The 14,833-nt window shown below is 43.8% G+C and overlaps 1 protein-coding gene across 1 annotated transcript in view; it reads right to left on the bottom strand.

The window, feature by feature from the left end:
- Positions 1 to 13,833, bottom strand: part of LOC124800238 (glycine-rich cell wall structural protein 1.8-like) — a 118,754-nt gene extending 104,921 nt beyond the window's left edge. The window contains exon 1 of the mRNA XM_047262979.1: positions 13,694 to 13,833. Coding sequence (XP_047118935.1) covers positions 13,694 to 13,763 — 70 coding nt within the window. The 5' untranslated portion in view covers positions 13,764 to 13,833. The remainder of the gene's footprint in view (positions 1 to 13,693) is intronic.
- Between the last annotated feature and the right edge of the window lie 1,000 nt (positions 13,834 to 14,833).

Below are 14,833 nucleotides of genomic sequence, written 5' to 3'. Positions count from 1 at the left end.
TTGGATGCATTTGCTAACTAGCGAATGTGTGTGTATGTGTGGGATTTTGTATTTGCTTAAATATGGTTAGATGTATATAGGCTGTAAGGAGTACAAGTGCAGATATTTTTAAGTGTTGTACCTTAATATACACACACACCAGTGTGCTGGTTGTTTTTTCTCTGCGTCGAACCGACTCCTCACAAATACTTCACGTAATTTACTACCTGATGTCTTCTCCATAGTCATAACAGCACCATTAAGTGGACTACCCCAGTAGTATAGACTAACCGCTTTATGCCCATACATCAATACTTCAACACCTGACGTGCTGCCTAGGGGAAAATAAGATTGACGGCTTGCTCTTGCCACATGTACTCGGAGATGCTAATTAATCTACAGGGTTATTACAAATGATTGAAGCGATTTCACAGCTCTACAATAACTTTATTATTTGAGATATTTATGTGCCCCTTTAGTGATTCGGCAGACATCAAGCCGATAATCAAGTTCCTCCCACACTCGGCGCAGCATGTCCCCATCAATGAGTTCGAAAGCATCGTTGATGCGAGCTCGCAGTTCTTGCACGTTTCTTGCTAGAGGAGGTTTAAACACTGAATCTTTCACACAACCCCACAGAAAGAAATCGCATGGGGTTAAGTCGGGAGAGCGTGGAGGCCATGACATGAATTGCTGATCATGATCTCCACCACGACCGATCCATCGGTTTTCCAATCTCCTGTTTAAGAAATGCCGAACATCATGATGGAAGTGCGGTGGAGCACCATCTGTTGAAAGATGAAGTCGGCGCTGTCGGTCTCCACATGTGGCATGAGCCAATTTTCCAGCATGTCCAGATACACGTGTCCTGTAATGTTTTTTTTCGCAGAAGAAAAAGGGGCCATAAACTTTAAACCGTGAGATTGCACAAAACACGTTAACTTTTGGCGAATTTGCTGCACGAATGCGTGAGGATTCTCTACCGCCCAGATTCGCACATTGTGTCTGTTCACTTCACCATTAAGAAAAAATGTTGCTTCATCACTGAAAACAAGTTTCGCACTGAACGCATCCTCTTCCATGAGCTGTTGCAATCGCGCCGAAAATTCAAAGCGTTTGACTTTGTCATCGGGTGTCAGGGCTTGTAGCAATTGTAAACGGTAAGGCTTCTGCTTTAGCCATTTCCGTAAGATTTTCCAAACCGTCAGCTGTGGTACGTTTAGCTTCCTGCTTGCTTTATTCGTCGACTTCCGCGGGCTACGCGTGAAACTTGCTCTCACGCGTTCAACCGTTTCTTCGCTCACTGCAGGCCGACCCGTTGATTTCCCCTTACAGAGGCATCCAGAAGCTTTAAACTGCGCATACCATCGCCGAATGGAGTTAGCAGTTGGTGGATCTTTGTTGAACTTCGTCCTGAAGTGTCGTTGCACTGTTATGACTGACTGATGTGTGTGCATTCCAAGCACGACATACGCTTTCTCGGCTCCTGTCGCCATTTTGTCTCACTGCGCTCTCGAGCGCTCTGGCGGCAGAAACCTGAAGTGCGGCTTCAGCCGAACAAAACTTTATGAGTTTTTCTACGTATCTGTAGTGTGTCGTGACCATATGTCAATGAATGGAGCTACAGTGAATTTATGAAATCGCTTCAATCATTTGTAATAGCCCTGTAAAAACATGTACTCCTAATAGCTGTAATTATTAGTCTGCAAATGAAGTAAGTACTGACGTAATTTGTTCTGTATACTACCCTCAGTCCCCAATAAAAATATCTGCACTTACATCAAGTACACCCTGTGTATGGATACGGTTTTTTTTTACCTTATCATTCCTGTTATTAGGTTTAGCAGCGAGTTTGTGTTGATATGGTCTGGACATTTATCATCTGCTCATTCTCTGCAGTGGATTTCTGGATGTATTACTTGGCCTACATTACGATAAGGTATTAATTGTGGTTATTTTTTGTTGTTATTTATCATGATGATTTACATGTCTTTTTCTAAGTTGATAGGATCATCTTTCGTTGGTAGGATGAAGACATCTGAAAGGTTAGTTCACAAATACTTGTGCCTTTACCGATATTGTAGTCTGTCGTCAAACCTCCAACAAGTAACCGCCTGTTCTGATTTACAGAGCGGGAAAGCTTCCTAACTCCACGTTCCGTGATGAGCCGTGAAAATCCGACACCTTGTCGCCTACTCGTGATTTCACCGTCCTTCCGTAGATGTTCACAACATTATCACGTGAAGAGACGAAAATTTCACGGTTACAAAATTTTCGCTTCCAGGCACTGGGCGATACTTATCTGGTCTTTGTCATCGTCGCTTAAATCATTGGATTTCCACGTTTGGGCCTGCGTCGTCGCCATAATGATTCCCCATTAGTGTCTGCTTCCCTTATATACTTTCCTGACCGCTTCACTTGCAACGCCAGCAGCTGGAATTCACTTTCGCGATAGGCGGCGATCATAATGTTTGGACTCATCAATTTACACTGTCCAGTCACATTAGTGTGGACACCTGTCAAAAGCCTGAATAACCATCTTTTGCAGAGCTGATCGCTGCGAGACGTGCAGAAAGAGGGTTAATGCGGTTCTTGGAGGTACCTACATCTACATATATACTCCGCTAGCCACCAAGCGGTTTGTGGCGCAGGGCAGAATTCGCGTCAAAGTCTTATTTCCCCTCCTCTGTTCCACGCGCGAGGGTAAAACGACTGTCTGAACGCCTCAGTACGGCTCTAATTTCTCTTATCTTTGAATCGTGATGATTAGGCGATTTGAAAGTTGGTGGTAATGATATATGCTCTACATCCTCAGTGAAGATCGGATTTCGGAATTTAGTGAGCAGTCCCTTCGGTTTAGCGCGCCGCCTATCTGCAAGTGTGTCACACTTCAAACTTTCTATGAGATTTGTAACGCTCTCGCGGTGGCTAAATGTATCAGTCACGAATCTTGCCGCTGTTCTTTGGATCTCCTCAATCACTTGAATCAGACCCAACTGGTAAGGGTCCCATACAGACGAACGATACTCTAAGACTCTACGAACTAACTTATTGTAAGCTATTTCCTTTGTTGACGGACTGCATCGCTTCAGGATTCTACCAATAAACCGCAATCTAGAGTTCGCCTTACCCGTTACTTGTGTAATCTGATCATTCCATTTGAGATCATTTCGAATAGCCACACCCAGATACTGGACGGATGTTACCGCTTCCCAAGACTGGGCATTTATTTTGTACTCGTGCATTAATGGGGATTTTCGCCTTATTATACGCAGTAGGCTACACTTACTAATATTGAGAGATAACTGCCAATCATTACACCACCCATTAATTTTCTGCAAATCCTCATTGATTTGTTCACAACTTACGTGTGATACTACTTTCCTGTAGACTACAGCATCATCGGCAAACAGTCTAATGCCGCTGTCAATACCATCAACCAGACCTTATGTGTAAATCGTAAAAAGCAGCGGACCTATTACGCTGCCTTGGTGCACACCTGAAGTTACGCTTGTATCTGTTGAAGTCACCCCGTTCAAGACGACACACTGCTCCCTGTCTGTTAGAAAACTTTCTATCCAACCACATATGTCATCGGATAGACCGTAAGCGCGCACTTTTTGTCGCAAGCGTCAGTGCGGAAGTGAGTCGAACGCCTTTCGAAAGTCGAGAAATATGGTATCAACCAGGGAGCCGATATCTAGAGTCTGTTGGATGTCATGCACAAAGAGGGCCAGTTGTGCGTCGCATGACCGCTGTTTCCTAAAACCATGCTGGTTTCTGCAGATGAGCTTCTCGGTGTCTAGAGAGGTCATTATCTCTGTACACAAAATATGTTCCATGATGCTACAACAAATCGATGTCAATGAAATTGGCCGTTAATTATGTGCATCCGATTTTCTACCCTTCTTATAGATTGCTATGACGTGGGCCTTCTTCCAGTCCCGTGGAACTTTCCGCTGTTCCAATGATCTCTGATAGACGATGGATAAGAATGGTGCTATATTTGTAGCATAGTCAACATATAATCTCACGGGGATAACGTCTGGACCAGATGGAATGTGGAGCCATGCCGACTGTAGTGCCGTGGTGAGCTGTGCTAGGTTTCTCGGTGAGGATCCATGGCGATCGAGGTGGCCGCGCACGTCCTCGATTGGGTTTTAACCCGGGGAGTATGGTAAACTCGCCCCGGTGAACAACGCATCGTCTCGACGAGTTGTGCTACACGTTGCATTGTCCTGCTGGTAGATGTCATCATGCCGAGGAAAAACAATCTGTATGTACGGGCAGACATGGTCCCCAAGGATGGATGCATACTTGAGTTGATCCATTGTGCCTTGGAATGACGAGATCACCCAGGAAATGCCGAGAAAATATTTCCCAGGCCTTAAAGTTCTCTCCTCCGTGCTGGACATTTCCGACGAGTGTTGCAGGATATTTGCTTTCAGTCCGATGGAGCATAAAACGTGCTTCTTCTGAAAAGGTCACATGTCGCCAGTCAGTGGACGTCTAGTTGCGGAAGGGCGTGCAACTTCCTTCATCGCTGATGAAGTCAGCACAGGTGGATGAAACCGGCGCCTGCTGCGGAGACCCACACACAGCAACGCTCGCTGAACGGCCATTGAGGAGAAACTGTTGGTAGCCCCTCGGTTCATCCAGGCAGTCAGTTGCGCAACAGTCGCACGCCTATTCGCCCGTACACATGTGCGCAGCCCTCATTCGACTCCTACCATCCATGGCCCCGTAGTGCGCCACAGCTGCCTCGGAACCGTTTTGGATAGCGCCATTTTTCCGTACGGGTATACTTTAACCATGGCGGCATGCGAACAGCGTACAAACTTAGCCGTCTCAGAAATGCTTCCGCCCTTGACACGAAAGTCAATGGTCATGGGCGGCCGCTGTGGTCGAGCGATTCTAGGCGCTTCAGTACGGAACCACGCCGCTGCTACTGTCACAAGTTCGAATCCTGCCTCGGGCATGGATGTGTGTGATGTCCTTAGGTTAGTTAGGTTTAAGTAGTTCTAAGTCTAGGGGACAGATGACCTCAGATGTTAAGTCCCATAGTGCTTAGAGCCATTTGAACCATTTTGAACCAATGGTCATGCCCTAATGGACATACAATAAATCGCTCCGTTTCCGCAATAGATCAAAGACTGCACTGTTTCCGCATCCTGCAGCCACGCTTTGTATACCTTCCACCGCTAGTGCTGCTACCTGCCGTCTGTGAGTGTTTTCTGAACATTTACGTCGAACATAGGTGGTGGTCACATTAACGTTACTGAACCGTGTATGTAGTTGTAGGCGGCCATAAGCGATCACCTCCGACCACACACTGGAGATGAATCGCATTACATTGGACTGCACAGACGTGCAATCGTGGAGAAAAGACCGCTCGCAAAAACGACCGCTTCTCTTTATTTAGCACCTATCACTTTAACGGCCAGTTGTCAGATTCTTTTGTAAGGTAACGATCGGGAGAAGTTATGTTTGAAGCGGTAAGAATGTAGTGGGTTGCCAGAGAATGGGCGTCTGGGCGCTCCGGAGAGCTGAGTGGGCAGCCACTGAATGCCAGCAGAGCGAATCCGAAAGGTCGACGGCGCCTTCTGCAGCTGTCGGCCGCCAGCCACGAGCACCCGGGCTCACCCTGACACGGAGCCTCCGCGCTGCGCTGAGGCGTCTTCTGCCGTGCAGGCTGCCACAAAACGCGCCGAGCGGGCAGCTCGCCAGCCCGTGTTAAGCGCTCGTCGAGGTCACGCCTCACGCCTCTGCCGGGAGCTTGTCGGACAACAGCAGTGGGCACGTGCAACAGTGATCACTGTCTCTGCGTCTCCGTTTACAGGATGACTGGACAGTAGGAGCACTGCATCTCTAAACTAGCTTACACCAGACAACGGAGATATTACTGAACACGGTCAAGTATTTCGTTTCGGTCATGCGCATCGACAAATTGTTATTGCTGTTGCACCATCCTCGCAAGGAAAACACCAATCTTTTGGCGCTGAGCACTACGGTACTTAACTTCTGAGGTCATCAGTCCCCTAGAACTTAGAACTACTTAAACCTAACTAACCTAACGACATCACACACATCCATGTCCGAGGCAGGATTCGAACCTGCGACCGTAGCAGTCGCGCGGTTCCGGACTGTAGTGCCTAGAACCGCTCGGTCACTCCGGCCGACACCACTCTATTCCTGTGGACTACGGTGGAGTGCGTGGTACCACACGCTAGCGTTTCTTCCGGTTCCAGTGTAAAATAAACTGGTCGCAGAATCTATGTCTACATCTCCATGCTTCGCAAGCCACAATACGGTTTATGGCGGAGGTTACTTCTACCAGTCATTCCCCTTCCTATTCCACTCGCAAACAGAGCAAAGGAAGAACACTGATGTGACAAAAGTCATGGCATATCTCTTAATACCGTGTCGGGCCGCCCTTTGCCCGGCATAGTGCAGTAGCTCGACGTGGGATGGACTCAACGAGTCCGTGGAAGTCCCCTGCATAAATTTTGACCCATGCTGCCTCTATAGCAGTCCATAATCGCGAAAGTGTTGCCAGTGCAGGATTTTGTGTACGAACCGATCTCTCGAGTATGTCCCATAAATGTTCGATGACATTCATGTCGAGCCGTCTGGGTGGCCAGTTCGCTCGCTCAGACTTGCATGAATTGAGAACAATTCTGACCCGGAGACACGGCGCATTGTCATCCATAAAATTTCCATCGTTGTTTGGGAACATGACTCCTTGAGTGGCTGCAAGTGGTCACCAGATAGCCGAACATAACCATTTCCAGTCAATGATCAGTTCAGTTGGACCAGAGGTCCCAGTCCATTTCGCGTAAAAGCAGGCGCTGCAGGCGATGTCGTGCTTTTGGCAAATGCACTCGCGTCGGTCGTCTACTGCCATAGTGTATCAACGCCAAGATTCGCCACACTGTCCTAACGGATACGTACGTCGTACATCCGTCATTGATTCCCGCGATTATTTCACACAGTATTGGTTGTCTGTTAGCACTAACAGCTCCACGCAAACGCCGCTGCTCTCGGTCGAAAGTATTATCCATGGTGAGAGGTAATGCCTGAAATCTGGTATTCACGGCGCGCTCCTGACACTGTGGACCTCGGAATATTGAATTCCCTAAGCCGCGCTGGATTAGCCGAGCGGTCTAGGGCGCTGCAGTCATGGACTGGGCGGCTGGTCCCTCCGGAGGTTCGAGTCCTCCCTCGGGCGGGTGTGTGTGTGTGTGTGTTTGTCCTTAGGATAATTTAGATTAAGTAGTGTGTAAGCTTAGGGACTGATGACCTTAGCAGTGAAGTTCCATAAGATTTCACACACATTTGAACATTTGAATTCCCTAATTTTCCCAAAGTGGAATGTCCCATGCGTCTAGCTGCAACTACCTTTCCGCATTCAAAGTCTGTTAATTCCCGTTGCGCGGATATAATCACATCGGAAACCTTGTAACATGACTCATCTGAGTACAAATGACAACTTCGCCAATGAATTGCCCTTTTATACATTGTGTTCGAGATACTACCACCATTTCTGTATGTCCGTATCACTGCCATTACTTTTATCTCCTCATTGTACATCTGCAACACTTTGCACACCGCAGTACAGCGAGAGAGTACCTTGTACCGCTACTGGCCATTCCCTTACCTGTTCCTGTCGCAAATGGACCGACGAAAAGAACGACTGTTTCTATGCTTCTGAACGAGCCCTGATTTACCTTATCTTGTCTTCGCGCTCCTTATACAAGGTGTACGTTTGTTGCAGTACGACCGTTCTGGAGTCTGTAAGAAATACGTAAAAAACATTTTCTTCTCCTTCATCTCACTTCAGAAGCGTTTCGTAATAATCGCATGTTGACCAAATCTGCCGGTAACAAATCTAACAGGACTCCTCTGAATACTTGTCTTTGAATGACTGCTTAAATGCTTCTGTGCGTGGTATGATTACTCTACTCATGTGTTCACGATCACTACGGGAGTGAAGAAAAATGCCTCTGTAATTGGCGTCTATTTTCAAGCGTCTGACGATTCAAGTTTTTCGGTATTTCCATGTCGTCCTCCCGTAAATCAAACAGACCTGTAACCACTTCCCCTCCCCCCCCCCTCACCCTTCTTTATTACCGTTCAAGATCTCCTGTTGGTTTTGATACGTATCTCATATTCTAAGATTTGAGGCACAAGTCATTCGTACGCAGTGGCGTATAGACACTGACTGCATTTTACCTTTATCTTTCAGTGAATCGAACTTTGCCACCTGCTTTACCTTTGACTGAGCCCGTGTGATTATTCCATTTCGTAACCCATCAAATTGCTACACGCAGGTATTTGTGACTCATTAATATTTTAGTCACAGGGCGATTAGCTTTTCGTGTCTTTATGTGTACAGGTTTACATTTATGAATATTTAAAGCAAGTTTCCAATCTCTCTACCATTTCGAAAATCTTATCAAGGTCTGATTGAATACCTGAGCAGCTTTTTTTTTTTTTTTTTTTTTTTTTTTTTTTTTTTTTTTTTTTTTTTTTTTGACAGTACTTTATTACAAATAACTGCATTATCTGCGAAAAGTCTGAGGTCGTTAATAGGAAATGTGAGCCATAGGGGCCCCAGTACACTTCCAGGCCCATGCCTGATGTTAATTTTCCACGGTAGTATACTGGCTACGATCCCCCTACCAAGAAATCCTCAGCCTAATCACAAATTTTGTTTTATACGCCATACGCCCGTACTTTTCACAATAGTTATTGGTGTAGTACCGGGTCAAATGCTTTTGACATGCCAAATTATATGGCATCCACCCGACTGGATTTTAGGATGTCACGAGAGAAAAGCGCCTGATTGATGTTTCCGGAATCCAAGCTGGTTGGCAGCGAGGAGGTGATTCTGTTCGAGATACCTCGTATCTCCCCTATAGTTCAATTCACGGAATCAATACCAGGAGAAAGAATAACCGTTATGAAGACTTCAGGTCACTCACTTTGGTCCACAGACCTTTCCATTATTTAGGAACACATATTTTCAGTAACTTGCCAGCAACCATAGCGTGTTTAGTTACCAATAAAGTACGGTTTAAGAAGGGGGTAAAGAACTTATTGGTGGCCAACTCTTTCCACTCGGTGACGAATTTCTTCATAGGACCAATTAATGTACTCATTATTAACTACATCTCATTCTGTGACTTCAGTGTAACTTCAGTGCAACAAAACGATCTATGTAAGTAAGGCTTGCCAGTTGCTTTTGTTTTTGATAATGCTCGGCTACGACGGCCTAGGAATTATCTTCCAACATTCAATACGTATATATTTAAATGTTCATGATAAGCTGCCTGATTGTCGAGTGCTGTGCCTGTATCGTTCTGAATGGTAAGACAATGAAAAGAAGGGACAAACTCCGGTCTTGATTCATAGCCTATTCCTCCGGTCACCGAGCGGGGCTGTACAGTGTTTAACACACTCTTTTGGGGAAGAATGAGGTTCCATTCCATTCCGGACATACATGTTTAGATTCCTCGTGATTTCCTAAAATCTACTGAAGTGATTGCCTAGTTGTTTCCTTTAAAAAGACTTTGCTGTTTTCCTTTTGCAGCCTTGCCCAGTCCGTGGTTATACAGCATTTAGTTTCTAAGAATGTTGTCGCCAGGATGTTAAACACTGCACTTCCTTACCGAACTTCCTCGCTGTTTCCTTCCTGCATACGAACGAAACCAATACGCGGATCACTATAACATTTTCATACGACATCACTGAAAACTGCTTAGCGGTCAGGAATGCAGGAAAGAAATCTGAAGAGTAGTCTGATGGTCAGAAGCAATTACCGCTCCTCCCACGGCTGGTCAACTTCTGTTGGTGGAAAGTTGTTTCAGCAACAGGAATCGAATCGGTGATCCTCCCCATGTTGGCGATCTTCATAACAGAGGCAAAACGGGTGTCTTGATGAAAATACATCTCGTAACTATGGAAGAAACAGAAAGTAAGGCAAGCCTGATTTACAGGCCATTGTATTCTGCAACGAAAATTGTCTTTGAGAACAGAGTATTATTTCTGCTTTAATAAGAACACGGAAAGGACTTGGTCGCCGTTTTACATTTTATTGCGTAGCAAGGATCCATCCAAAGAGCGTATCAGGAAATACAACATCATCGTAATGTTCAGGCAGAAATTTAATCCTAGATTCTCTTATTTCCTTGCCGGCCAGGGTGGCCGAGCGGTTCTAGGCGCTACAGTCTGGAACCGCGCGACCGCTACGGTCGCAGGTTCGAATCCTGCCTCGGGCATGGATGTGTGTGATGTCCTTAGGTTAGTTAGGTTTAAGTAATTTTAAGTTCTAGGGGACTGATGACCTTAGAAGTTAAGTCCCATAGTGCTCAGAGCCATTTGAACCATCTTATTTCCATTTCCAGTCTATTACTGTCATGCAGCTTTCATGAGACAAGCTTTCGGAAGAGCAAACACGATAATTTTTATTTGTACTGTATGTTAAGTTATTAAATGTATTTTTTCAACTGTGACGTCGTTTTAATACAACGAGGGAATCTGTTCAATAAACAGATTTTCAGAGGTAGCTGACGCTTATTCGTTGAGCGTTTCCTCACGGTTTCCGTTGGATTATTTATAGAAAACTGCGTTGCCTTATATTTTCTTGAGCTCAACTGCCTTGATGTGTGTTTACAGTAAATTTCTTTCATTTTTCGTTTTAAATAAGCGGTGCACCATACGGCTAAGCCCTGTACAAGTTGGTCGGAAGTAAATCTTTTGTTTTCCGTAGTTTATTGGATCCCTCTGTGTGACACATGGTGAATATTTCCGACGTGAAGACACTAGTTAACGAGACTCAAGTTGAAACACTCATGGATCTAGTTATCTGGATCGTCAAGGCAAATAGAGACGTCAGCCTCCTTGAACACTGAATCGTGTGTTTAACTGTGTGATGCTTACAGCTCCCCATGATGATGGATGGCAGCACTTTAGAGAAACAAATATACTGAACACGGGCATGCATTCCTCTCTGACACTTGTCTTCGGAATGTTTCAATATATTTACACTTAAGAAAAGGAGTATTGTTTATTTGCCGATAAAGTCGCACTCTAATCACACATAATAAACGGTTTTGGAATGAGGTTTTGATGTCGCGTGTCCTTTATAGTGCCAAGGCAATATCTCATGATATTTGCTGGAGTTAACCGTAAACCAAATCTGGTGGTTGTGTGACTATAGTATGATTGTTTCGGCGAATAGACAAACTTTTAAAGTGAAACGGTTTATGCTTTAATCCTGTGCAGCGTTAATAGATAGTGCGTTTTAAGATTTTGATGCTGAAGGATATGTCTTACGACATTTTTTTTCGCGTATAACATCTTTTTTGCCGCAACCTTTCGGGTGGTCTTAAATTTCTGTGAAACTGATTTATTCTTTGACGTCGCCGAGAGACAATCTCTAAGGTGGTGTGCAGCGTGTTTCGATCACAGGTTGGTTCCATTCCAAACAGTGAGCAACGAGATTTGCACCTGAAGAAGACAATTAGGGAAGCGCTCCAAATATTGTAAAAAGAAAATGACAAATCGACTGCAAACTCAAAAAGTTGTAGATCATCCCTTTAGACGATCACTAAAGATCACACGCAGCACGAATGCTCCGCGATGTATGGGACGCAGCCTGTGACGTTTCTAGTTACTCCAGAAGGTCGCCGTGCGTTGTATTCAGCGCGGCTGGTTCTCTTATGCAGCTGTTTGCGCCGTGACCTCCCAGCTAACGTATTCCTCCTACACGTGTAAATATTTCAAAGGAGTAGGAAAAGAGCCTGGCGGGTCGGCTTTCTTTCTGCTAGCATCCCTTCGCATCCGAACGAGAGAGGAGGAAACGTATTATGTAAATCTACAGCGCACAGCCTCGCAATCTAATTTGAGCACAGAACGTGACAGGAATCGCAAACCGAGAAGACTCTTGGCAACACCTTATTCTTTTCGCTAACACGTTAAAATGCCAGTTTTCGATTAGTTATATCTACACAATGTGCAACTGTAATTTATCGATCAGTAGTCCAATTCATGCCAGTTTTCTGTTACTTCTTTTTCTTTTTACTTCAACACAGCGACAAAAGGAATTATGGCGGACTCGTGGTTTTACCAGGCTGTTTGCTGTAATAAATTCCACTTCAGCTTCCACATGAAGGGCTACTAAATTTCAAATACCGAAATCCTGACAGTTCCTAAATGAAATATGATGGTCTCATGATTTTCGGAAACTGAGAACATAAAAGCCTTTAATATATGTTGTTCCTCTTTTTTAAAGCTAAAACTAATTTTCCCTAAGTGCTTAAGGATATATGAAGTTCATTATATACAATACGGAACATTTCCAAAAATTGCAACACCTAACAACATGCATAGTTCTCAAACTTGGTGGTGTGGCGTTGAAAAAGATTGCTTTAAGAAAAGTAATAAACAGCAGAATTGAAATTAAATGAAAAAGAAGACCTAAAATGGCAACTGAATCCTTGCAAAACTTCATACTCTAAAAGGATAAGACATTATCAACCGGAAAGACATTTAACAGCAAAGAGCATTAATTTTTAATTAATTTATTATTTTTCAAAGAATCCATCTGCACCGGAGTAACGGTTAAACATCTTGTAAGTGCCAGATTTGATTCATAAGGAAGTTAATTTATGTTTTGATCTATGTAATAAAAAATTTTTCTTTGTAAAACTTAAAACTCCTTAAAAGTTTCATATCATATATAGCCTAAACATGAGACAGGCAAGTAAGGCTGTACGTAGACCGAAAGTTCATACAGTGACCTACAATAAATCGCATTTATAGGGAAACGATACCAGGTGGCAAATTTTTCTATAAATGGTGTGTTTGCAAAATTCCCTTTGCGCACTTTAACTGCAACCAGGTAATGAAATTACTACTGGAGCCGAGAAGATGTCACGACATCTGTCTGGAAGCGTACTATTTTCTTGGAACAGGAACAAACGTATAGAAAGAATAATAGCCAAACATATATAATCCACTTCGATTCATCTGCTGGCTGAAACAGAGATAGTAATTTACTGTCCCAATTAACTGTAGCCAGATACTGCAATTACGATGTTCAGCGTTAAGGGACAAACGAAACGTTCAGTATTTACACGACACAGCGTTCATTCTACGTATGTTTTTCCATCGATAGCTTGCATCATATTGCGCTTCTACGACAATGGTTAGCATTGGGCAGTATTATAATGCGTGTCACTTGATTCTAACGGTAGCCACAGAGAACTAATATTGGTATTACACCAAACAGTTTCTCTAAAGCTGAATACATTTTTTTCTAAGCTTGCCCCTGTATGAGGGAAATCGCACACGTGCTCAAAATGCAGAAAATATTTATTCGGTCCTTGCTATAAGCCATCGTGTATGGGAATATAGAAGCACTCTATACGTAAACCATATTGAGCAAAGGTGAGATATTTCTGCACCGGATAAAGCTAAATTAAAAATCCGAACACGCATTGGTAACCATTTATTTTCAGTTTCGAAAATCTTTATTTCACCTTCCGTCTTCGTTGATATTACTTAATGGGAAATGTTTAAAATAGCTAGAGATTGATTTGATAGGTCAGTGTTTTTTGATTAGCAAAGTTTATTATTAATTAAGATACGCCGAACACGAGAAGGGCTTACGTCCAGACGAGTAGAACATAAAGCGTTACGGTGGCCGTACCTTCAGGTGGAGTGAATGCGATAGTCGAAGCTGCCGCGACGAGCAGCAGGAAGATGGTGCTCGTTGTCATGACGATGTCGTCGGTAGCTGCCTTGCGATGTACAGACGGCGACGCACAGACAGCCAGTGTGCCGAGGTCGCAGGCGCGACCCGTTTTAAAACCTGGCGCCTGCGCCGAGCGCTGACGACGCTCGCCGGAAATTCCCGAGCTGCATTGACCGCGGTCGTGATCGCACAGTCGTGCGGGATTCGTCAGGTACACGCAGACCTCCGACCTCCCATCTGTTTGCACGTGCCAGGCCGACTCGTCTTCTTTTTACTCACTGTGACCACCTGTGGACAGTTTTAGTCATAAAATATTGGCATACGAAGTAAATAACCGTAACGTAACAATCCACGCAACGTTTAGCGGTTTCAGTGGTATTGTATTACTTTTTAAAATTAAAGTCTACATTAATGAAAGGATCGATTTTGTTCTTTTTGATGTGTCTTTTTTACAGCACTAGTACTGCTATAGATCTACTTCATTTGAAATTAACGAAGCATGCTGTTGATGTATCCTTTCTTCAGTAAAGGTTACCTTGAGAAATCTAAACCTTAAAAAAGGCATTTATTTAGTGGCGTGACTGTTTCAGTCTTGCGTCTCTTCGTTGTTATTGATACAGTCTGTTTAGATATTTGTTATTATTATGAATGCTAATCACCACTGCAAAACATGTGATGTTAATATATAAAGGTTGGCGTGAAAGGGTTTGAAACGAATCAACTAAATTATAAAGCATTCTTAGGGTAGAATGTATATGTCGAAAAAGAGGTTACCTAAATAATACCATTTTTGCAACTTAAATAATATTAAGCAATATAGGTTACAGGTTCTCCATCTTTATTAATATACAGAACGGTTAGGGGTTTCTGCATGTAGTAACAGTTCATAAATATGAAAATAGATGAAAACAAAATTATTCCGAGAACCTTTCAACCCTTACCGAAACACACGAATTATCACTCACTTCCAACAGTCAAAGCTTTCTTTATCATAAGACCCAAAAAGCTTCAAAACCTAAGTATTGCTGTCAACTGAACCTGAACTCGCAATTTCTCTTCTTTTTGAGGTTTAAACCAAACACTACTCTTTACCTC

The sequence above is a fragment of the Schistocerca piceifrons genome, chromosome 1 (genome assembly GCF_021461385.2).
Source record: "Schistocerca piceifrons isolate TAMUIC-IGC-003096 chromosome 1, iqSchPice1.1, whole genome shotgun sequence".
Classification (NCBI taxonomy): domain Eukaryota; kingdom Metazoa; phylum Arthropoda; class Insecta; order Orthoptera; family Acrididae; genus Schistocerca; species Schistocerca piceifrons.
Note: the sequence above shows the minus strand (reverse complement) of the source record. Positions and strands in the feature narration are given on the sequence as shown.